The sequence below is a fragment of the Caloenas nicobarica genome, chromosome 3 (assembly GCF_036013445.1).
Source record: "Caloenas nicobarica isolate bCalNic1 chromosome 3, bCalNic1.hap1, whole genome shotgun sequence".
NCBI lineage: Eukaryota > Metazoa > Chordata > Aves > Columbiformes > Columbidae > Caloenas > Caloenas nicobarica.
The window spans coordinates 64213037-64222640 of record NC_088247.1 but is presented as its reverse complement, the minus strand read 5'-3'; the positions used below and the strand labels follow the sequence as shown (position 1 = coordinate 64222640).

Sequence of the window (9604 nt, the reverse complement as noted above, 5' to 3'; positions counted from 1 at the left end):
AAAGGTACAGGGAGAGCAGATATAGATTTTTCCTAGATTTTTTAATGTCTTCTGCTGAATTAAACTTTCTTACTTGGACACATAATTCTTACTAAGACATATTTTAAGCAAAATCTTTTATTACATATTGTCATCCATTACTAAATTATTAGATAGCACCACTTTTTCTATAGAAGTCCAATGCTTAGATTCTCAAGAACTAGTTGACACCAGCAAAGTGTGTGTTTACATCTGCTTGCAGACAGCAAACTGTTCCCATTAGTTTTTAAAAATATATACAAAAACATTTCTCTGAATCCTGGCTATTCCACTCCCCCATCTTTTTAACTGTTCTTAGTGTAACTTGATCTGGGGGTGCATCTTTAAACTGCAAAATCTAAGGTCCATGAGCAGTCAAAGGACAGATGGTACCCACTGCCCTTTACCAGTAAGGAGAAGCTGCCCGCACTGCAGCCCCCTCTGCACTTCCCACCTCACATTGGTGATGCTAAATGGAACCTTTACCTGGTGAGTGTCTCATCTTTTTCCATCCGTAACAGCTACAAGGACTTTTTTTTTCTCTCTAAGGAAAAAAAAAAAAAAAAAGCAGCTCCTCTAAAAGGAAAGAGGAAGCCAGAAATTTCATAGCGTCTCAGTCCTGCCCCATGATGCTTCTTCCTGACTGTGAATTTCCACCTGCCCTTTCTGCGTATATAAGGCAGCACACGTGGGGTAGAACTGTTTAGTCGCCTGCCTCCGTCCAAAGGACTAGTAGCAGTGTGGGAGTGATGCTGTTTCTCCTTTCCTCTGCAGTTCACGGGAGGTGAAGGAGCTCTGGCTGAACTCAGTCCTTGGGTAAGTACTCTCTGGGATTAAATCTGTGGTGTCGCGGTTGAAGTTGGTGAAGTGCTCCAGACACAGCTGTACAGAGATTTACAAAAATATAGATGGGGGAGATGTGTGCCCACTGCTTAGCATAGCTCGTGGGCAGACCTGTCTGTGTTGCTTAGACTTCTGTTTGCAGATTAACAGCAACCTCATGTAGCTGTCACCACTTGCTCATTTTTTGTATGGATTAAAAATTGAAAGCTTTTTTTTCCTGCTTTAATCAAGAAGCAGATAGAGCAGCAGGGCTGAGTGCTTTCCAGAGCAGGGCTTTATGATTGATCTTGCTGGTTCAGGATCATATTTAAATGCTAGACTGGTTTGCAAGGGAGAAAGGCAAGAAGGGTGCAGTTTAACAAACCTCTTTCTTTGTCCATTCGCTGTTCAATAAACAGGCAAACAAAAGGACCGAAGGAAAGTAGAGTGTCCAGAGCTCCCCCAATCAAACTCCTAATGAAAGTGTTAAGCAGCTGTAATACTGTGAGTGTCTTTATTGTTTCAACTCTGTCAACAGAGTGATTTTGAAAAGCTCTGATTTCCAAACCATAACATTCAATTACTCACACAGTGCCTTTTGTTTTCTTGCCTAGTCAAAGACACTAAATGCTGGGAACATGGAGAGTCTGATTGAGTGCCAGTCAGAGGTAAGCAGCTGCTACGATTCTGTCGATCCTTGTTGGGTACTGATGTGAGATAACTTAGCAAAGTGGGGGTGGCCCCTGCAGGAGCTGCCCGCTGCCTACGAGCGGGCAGAGCCCTTAGAAGGCAACTCCGTGCAGCACCATGCAGAAGGAGCTGGGCATCGCTGTGAGCAGCTAAATGCTCCTGAGGAGCTTGGCTCAGGAATCTGGCAGGCTCCGAAGAAAATAAGGCTCGCCAGAGAAGTTTGGGAGGAAATCTCCAGTGCCGGGGGGGACAGAGGACAGGCTGTGTCCAGCGCGGGCTTCTCTGGATCAAAAGAGCAGCCTGAAAGAGCTCGGGGTTGTGAGCTGCTGGGGAGGTCTGGCTGGCTGGCCACAGGGTTACCACAAACCCCTCTGCTGGGCAGTGGGGCAGTGTCACTCCTGGACCGAGGTGCCTGTCCAGCAGGAGTTAGGTTTGCTCTGGTTACTGCCCGGACCCTCTCACAGATTTCTGAGGAGCTGCAGCAACTCACTGGTGGCCCTCGCTGCTGGTGGCAGCTCTGTAACTCCAACATGCTTCTTGCAGGCTGATGCCAAGAAATGCCCCCAGCTGGTCCCAGTAGATACTGAAGATGGACTTTGCCACTCAACGGGTGAGTTCTAAAAACAAACTGAGGAACTGTCTTCTTATATAATTCGTGCAAGCTGCTGCTTCTGCAAAACCACCCGAAACTGCCCACTTCATCTCCCTGAGGGCAGTCCACAGCCCTCAGCCCCATCTAGGAGACAGCTTAACCCCTGAAGTGCCACTCACTTGCAAATGACCTCTTTCCCTTATCCTCCATGGCAGAGGTGACAGTGCTGAGTGCCAGAGGTCTTGTATCCTTGTTCCCTGGTCCTCAGAGACACATTTCTTTGTGTCCCCTGGCAGCAAGGGGAACTAAATGTGCTCATTTCTCACTTGAGTACAGCCACTGAGGTGTGGCACTGCAAGCAAGTACTGCTACCAGCGGTTGCACACCAAAGCAAATAAACACTCTTGGCAGCAGCAACTGCACTTGTTTTCTCTTGCCATGCAAAACATCAGCACCTGTAAACAACCCAGAGGAGACCATTAGCAAGGCAAGGTCAGATTTGGAGCAGACCATCATATCAGACCATTTTTCAGAAGTATCAGAAGCAAGCATTTGATATGACACTATGTTAGGTGACTTTCTCATAGCTTTTAACCTCTCTCTAACAAGGACTTGTGCTAAGCCACAAATATAGGTCCTGAGAACCTCTCATCTGCATAAGACAGCCTCATTTTGGATTAAAAGACCAGCCCTTTATAGGAAATTTGCAGAAGGCAATGCCTTTAGAAAGCTTTCTAATGAAAGGATCCTTCTCTCACTGTTTGTGAAAGGGAAAAAAGCCACACCTCATCCCAATACAACCATAATCTCCAAATTCCTAGCATGCCCTCCTCTCTAAGACGCAGGTGCAAAACTCATGCTAAGAGATTTCTGACTCTGAAGCGAGTGAGGCCCCACCGTGATACTCAAATCCTCTGGAGCATCACCTTCCACAGGCTGGCTAGCAGGACACTGTCATTAGACCTGGCTCCAAAGCTGGCAGAGCTGGAGCCATGTGGTTTAATTTCAGCCCATGAAAGAGACTGAAAAGCAGGAGCCCCAAATTCCACTCTTGCCCTAAGTCTGGGGCACAGTCAGACCGCGCAGTGAAAATTGTTGTCATTGCCAGCTGCTCAAGTGATATATCTTCCCTAGATAGCTATCACAGAAACCGCTGCAATATCACAAATCTCTATAAATGCTCTTATTTCTCTGCCTTGTGTGTTCCCACTCTTTAAGAAGAAACAGTGACCAGAATGTGAAAAAACCCCACGCAAAACAGGAAAGGTGGTGTCCTTAGAGGGATGGTCACAGGTTTAGAGTTTAGGCAGTTGTTTCCTTAGTAACGACTTAGTTGTCTTTCAGTTTCCCCCTTTTTGGTTCGAGTTGTTTCAACATACATCTCTGCACTGCACACAGATAAATCGCGACACAGCGCACTCTGGTTTTTTGGTTTTGTTTTTAAATTGATTTTTTGCTTTCCTTTTGTTTGTAGCAGATGGAACAAAGAAAAGAAAGAAGGTGATATCGCAGTCATTTACTCTGAGACGAAGCTCTACCAATGGGAATTCCTCAGGGCAGCTAGATTCCGGTGCCAAAATCACTCTGTTTGGCCAGCCGCTGGCACTCATCTGTGGGGAAGATGACACGCTGCCCCAGCCAGTTCAGGTGAGCAAGCCTGGTGACAAAGTTATCACACCTCTGGCTTCCAGTGTGAGGCAGGATCCCTGCTACTTGTGCTGCAGCACCCAGGAGATGCATGATTTTGGTGTTTCCCCTCCGCACACGCTTCTGATAAGCTCAGGGCCCACGCCAGATGTAGAAAGGGTCAGGTCTGTGGGTTTTGTCCAACCCACTCAACTTTCACTGGAAGTAACCTTGAGTGGAGACAACCCAGGATCAGGAACGTCAGCAGATCTGCTCTTTAGTATAAATGTTGTGATTCTACAGGAATCATTCAAATGAATCTTTCAGTAGCATAAACTTCCAAGGGTTTCTGTATTTCCCTGAAAAAAGTGTTTGCCCATGGACTGTCATTGACAAATAATGAAACACTATCTTCTGGATAAAAACAGTCTTGTGACAGTTCTCCCACTGAGTTGGCTTTTTCAATAGACAGGCTTTTTTCTCTTCTAAGCAATATTTGCCTGGCTTGGGAGCGAGGAGATTTGAACCAACACTTAAGCCATCCGTTTTTTCCTTCTGGAAGGAAGCAGGGATGACTCCACTGAAGTTAGCTGAATTCATCAGTCCAAAAAAAGGGTAGGCTGGGGGAAAATCGAGTTCTTGCCCACATAATCTACTTAAAGCAAGAACCAGATACTGACCTAATTAGAGCACAGCGTACCTTCAGACAATTTTTCTTCTGTTTCTAAAGAAATGATCACTTGCTAAAGGACCTTCCTTCACCCAAGTAAATGTTCTCTCATTCCTGTCTGGTTTTTTTTCCCCTGCAGGATCTCCTAGCTATATTGTGTATGAAAGGACCGTCCACTGAAGGGATATTCAGAAAAGCTGCCAATGAGAAAGCACGAAAAGAGTTGAAGGAGGACCTAAACAAAGGCAGGAATGTTGATTTAAAAAGCAAATCTGTGCACCTGCTGGCAGTGGTCTTGAAGGTGAGCTCCACTGACCTGCAGTGGTGGGAGGGCATTGCTAATCTGCACAGGTGCACTTCAGTGCCCAGAGCTGACCTAGGTGGGACTATGAGCTAAAGCCAGATCAAAGCCAGACTAAATATTTTGGGCTTAGGAAAGTTTGGCATCTTCCTCTTCCACCTTACTTCCAGTCCCATTTGTTGTGCTGCTGACTTCCTGCCTGCCCACAGGAAACTTACTTCATCCTTGTCCTCAGTGGATGGATCCTCCCCAGGGAGGAATACTGAGATTTATGGGTGAATAAAAAGCAGCTGAGACCTGGGTCCTGTTGTTACCTCAATGCAAGTGTACTTGGGATGTACTTGTGGTCCCCACTGCTCTGCTAGTGCTGTTGATCACCTTTGAGGGCAGGTACCTCAAGGGAACCTGCCTCCTAGTGAGCCCATGTCACAGTGATGCTCCCTCTGTGCTCAAGGGTAGTGTCCAAAACCTCATCTAAATATCTTGGTCTTCCAGGACTTCCTCCGAAATATTCCCTCCAAACTCCTGTCGGCTGACCTCTATGAGAAGTGGATGCAAGCTCTAGAGAAGCCAAGCAAGCAGGAAAAAATTGAAGAATTGAAAGAGTAAGTTCTACAACCAGAAAGTTTTGCAACCAGCCAAATGTGATGGAGAGGCTGGTAGAGGCCAGTGACAGCTCTTGAAATGCGAAATCTCACTTAAAAACCTGTCATTTATACCAGCTTGCTACTGCTCCATGCGTTTGATATTAGAGGGCTCTAGCAGCAGGACTTCCTGAGGGTATCTGAGATTGCCCTAGGAAACGAGTAGTGTAGGAAGAGGAGAGAGGCTGCAGTGTCTCAGCTAACGTAGTCACTGTGCTGTGGGACAGGCGCTGACAAGGAGCCTTCACATCTGCTGCTGGTGGAGTTGGGCACGTGGAGCTCACAACCCTGATTCGCTCTTTAGAAAGAGCAGATGTGAAGGCTGCCTGGGAGTGCTCAGCGCTGCACAGCACAACCGCAGGCTTTCACGTGCTTCGGGAAGCCTCCGGTGATATCTCCTGATGTCATCTCATCTACTCAAGGACATGGACTGCTGTAATGCTTGCCTTTCAGTCAAGACCTTGTAATTCAAGATCCTATAGTTAACCACAAGTTCAGCTGCTGTTGGGGATTTCTGAATTATACTTCTGCTAAGCAATGAATAAAGCACACACATGCCACTTTCTGGAGGGAGCATCATCTGTCTGAGTTTAATTGACACTGGATCAAATAAAGAAGTGTGGCTGCTGCACCATGAATTAATGTCATATTTCTTTTGTGTTTATGCAGGGTGGCTGACAAACTGCCGAGACCAAACCTGGTCTTGCTCAAGCACTTGCTGTCTCTGCTCCACCACATCAGCCAAAACGCCGAGACCAACAGGATGGACTCCAGCAATCTGGCCATCTGCATTGGCCCAAATATGCTGAGCCCAGAGACAGACAACACGCTCCCGCTGGAAGTGCAGAAGGAGATGAATGACAAGGTTTGTAGAACTCAGCAAGCAGCCTCTCCCTTTGGGGCAGCTCAGAGCCATCCATAGGGATCCCACTGCCATGGCAAAAGCTGAACAAAACAGCACCCCTGGACATCCGGGGTACCCCTCAGTCATATCGCAGCTCTTGAATACTTTGCAACAGAGAGCAAGAGGCACCCCACTGCCACCTGCGGGCCCTCTGGACAGTGAGGCTGCAGCTGTGGCTGATGGTGTTTTGTTTGTATTGGGGCAGCTCAATTAGTCTGCAGCATCAGGCCTCATCCTCCACAGTGAGTCACCCTCTGACTTTAAGCTAGGATTTTTTGCCAGGAAAGATTGTGCCAGATCATGCTTGAGGTCTGTTCCAACCTGGTATTCTATGATTCTATGATTTTGACAGGAGCCACCTGGCTCTGTGCTTTCCTCCACATAAAGACAGCAGGAAGGAGCAGGGAAGACTGTTTAACATGTTTTCAGCCCTTTTGACAGAAATAAACTGTTTTCTACATGCAGGTGACAGTGCTGGTGGAGTTCCTCATAAACAACTGCTCAGAAATATTTGGGGAGGTCATTGCCTTGTCTGTCTGTGCCTCGGCTGAGGAGTCATCGGATCACACAAACAGCTCCACAGGTATGAGAATGGACTGGGGATGTCACAGACTGGGGCTGCTGGGCCAAATTCTTAAATTTGATATGGGAATACATCTGTGGAAACAGAGAGTTGCAAAGGGTTTCAGATGGTCAGTGAAAACTAACAGGTTCTTTCTCCCCATAGAACACCTATGTGCTGCTCTTCAGAATGACTCTGCCTATGACAGCCCAGATCCTGAAGCTGAAGGCAGCCCCAGTAACTCTCAGATGGAGCCACCCAAAGGGAGGAGCACTAGTGTGAGCAGAAGACATCCAGCACGCACCTCTGCGCCTTCACTGACTAATTTCAGAAATGACATCAGCACGATGGACAGGAGGTACTCAGAGCCAGACCTGTCCTTCCAGAACCGCCTTGAAGGCAGGATAAGGAAGCAGAAGCTAAACAAAAGTGAGGACAATTTTCCGGTTCAGCAGAAACAGCCAGGGTTGGAGGCACTGGAGAAACGGCTTGCAATCTTACCTTCACAATTATCAACTGACTCTCTACCCAAAACATCCTCCAGCTGCTCCCTGGAGAGCTCTGATGGCTCCGTCTTCACCAGCTCTCCAGTAGTTTCACCCTCTAGTCCCAAAAAGACCTTTTTAAATAGGCCCCAGTCCTTTTCCACCAAGGCTACTGAAGACTGCAGTACATCTAGCAGAGAGATCAAAAGGCATTCCATGTCATTCTCTTTTGCAAACCACAGGAAAACGCTAATAAAAACCCAGAGTTGGGGGCCTGGAAAAAACATGGGTTTTCAGAGAGACAGTTTCACAAAGAAAGAAGATCAGTTCTCCTGCAGAGTTGTCCAAGGGAACAGCCCTGATGACAACAAACCATTGCCTCTGGTGTATCAGCAAAGGCCCCGTTTCAGGTCAGCTGATGAAGTGTTCAGAGAGGTAGACCAAAGGAATCCTGGAAGACCACCCTCTTATGAAGAGGCTACTAAACACTGCCTGGCTACTGAAATTCCCTCCCACAATCTCACGGTTCAATCTATGAGATTGAAGATGTCAAACCAGGACGCTTTGCCGCCACATTCGTGCAGCAGCTGTACAGAGGATGCAGCATACACGGCTCCAAGGGATCTACCCAGTGGCAGAGTTTCTGCAGTGAAGGACTCTGAGGCGGAAACTGAAACCCTTAGTATCACTGTGGGAAAAAACTCCCGTGTGAGTTTACCTGTGACCCCCGGAGTCTACCGATTGAGAGCCATGTCTGAATCCTGTCAAAAGAACAAACTTGAGTATGTGGCTCGGAGGTGCAGCCAGCCAGTTTTTGAGGTAGACCAGATCCAGTATGCTAAGGAATCCTATGTTTAAAAAGCCTATCCCTCCTTTTTGCTCTGTACAAAGTAAATATTGTAAAAATAGACATCTTGCTCATCCTTTGTAAGATTTTTGATTCAAGAGACCAAGAATAAGCTAGCTCTGCATGAACTTTTTTACCTTGAGTCTCTTCTGAAGTGTCTGTCACCTTGACATGTCACATTCTTTCACAAGAGGTGGTGGTGAGGTAGACCTGTGTAGTATTATGTAAAAATGTAAGTGAATATGCTGTACATAACCTGTTGTGTGGGAAAATTAGTTAGTAGTAGATAAACAGTGTTGTATTTGTATCTCTGGAAGGACAATTAAAAGGTTGGCAGGTCCAAAACCTGTCCCATCTTCCTTTTCTTTTTTGTATGATCACAGACTCCATGCCATTTGTCACGTGTGTGTGCCAGGCTGATGCAATGCTTTGCTGATTTTCTGTATTAAGAAGTGGTCTGGCAGCTACCCCAACTGAGGAAGGGCTTTTGCTTCATCAAGGTCACTTCAGCACTCTTCCATAAACCCCTGTGTCTGCTGCCATTCCCTCTTGTTGCTTGCTGGTGGTGAGAATGACCTGACCACTATCCAGCGTGTGTGTATACTGAGCCTGTGTTTAGAGCTGCTGAAGCCCTACAAGGTCATCATGAGAATGTATCAAGCCAACTTCATGTGGCCTGAGGTCCTCTTAGTCTAAACAAACTGGACAGGCTAAGCAGAAAGAAAGAGTATATTCAGATATGCTTTTATGAGGGCAAAAAAACCCCCCTAAACAATGAAAACTCCTGCGAGGAAACATTCTTCAAATAGTTAAAGCTGCAGCTCATTAAAAACAAAACAAAACAAAAACAAACAAACAAAAAACTTATAACCTTGTAAAAATGACTGGAAGTGCAATGTGTTTTTATATGTAGGAACTTGTTTTGGTTAGCACTTACCTCCCCTTTTATGGCTCAGCATAGCCTTGAACCAGGAGCAGGGAGACTTTTGTTTTTCTCCTGTGTAACTTCACTACAATAAAACATTTTTCTGCATGAATGCTGAACTGTCCATTGTGTATCTTTAAAATATCCAGGCCCTACATGTGCTTTACCTACTTTTATACTATTCTGCAGGTACTGCAGGTCTGTTTGAATGACATGGGATGCACAAGGCATGACAAGCACTATCACTACTATTGTTGTAAGAGGCTGCAGGCTAGATTTTGGGAACAAATCCCTCTCTGTCAGGGAAACAAGTTACACTGCCATGTAACAGCAGTTATCAGTGAGATGGAGAGGGAGCTGCAAAGAGGTGCTGCTGCCCCAGAAGTGGAACAGACTAGCAAATAGCATACCAGCATCTCAGGTATGTATTCCAGGTGTGGGTGTTCACGGGACACAGAGAAAGGGGAAGGAGAGTAGCTGGCCTGACAGGAGAAATGATGTGAGAAGGACCATACTGG

General features: G+C 46.4%; 1 protein-coding gene across 1 annotated transcript; it reads left to right on the top strand.

Moving 5' to 3' along the window:
* The first annotated feature begins 774 nt into the window (after window positions 1-774).
* Window positions 775-9069, top strand: TAGAP (T cell activation RhoGTPase activating protein). The gene is made up of 10 exons (XM_065631724.1): window positions 775-834; window positions 1260-1344; window positions 1455-1508; window positions 2074-2140; window positions 3597-3769; window positions 4558-4719; window positions 5215-5324; window positions 6033-6228; window positions 6733-6850; window positions 6995-9069. The coding sequence occupies exons 2-10, from the start codon at window positions 1318-1320 to the stop codon at window positions 8170-8172; spliced, it is 2085 nt and encodes a 694-aa protein (XP_065487796.1). The 5' UTR covers window positions 775-834; window positions 1260-1317; the 3' UTR covers window positions 8173-9069.
* Window positions 9070-9604: the final 535 nt, after the last annotated feature.

Excerpts from the sequence above, each read along its gene's own strand:
- TAGAP (XM_065631724.1), top strand. The coding sequence starts at position 1,318 with ATGAAAGTGTTAAGCAGCTGTAATACT. Across the intron at positions 1,345-1,454 it reads TGTTAAGCAGCTGTAATACT|TCAAAGACACTAAATGCTGG; the intron begins GTGAGTGTCTTT and ends TTTCTTGCCTAG. Across the intron at positions 2,141-3,596 it reads TGGACTTTGCCACTCAACGG|CAGATGGAACAAAGAAAAGA; the intron begins GTGAGTTCTAAA and ends TTTTGTTTGTAG.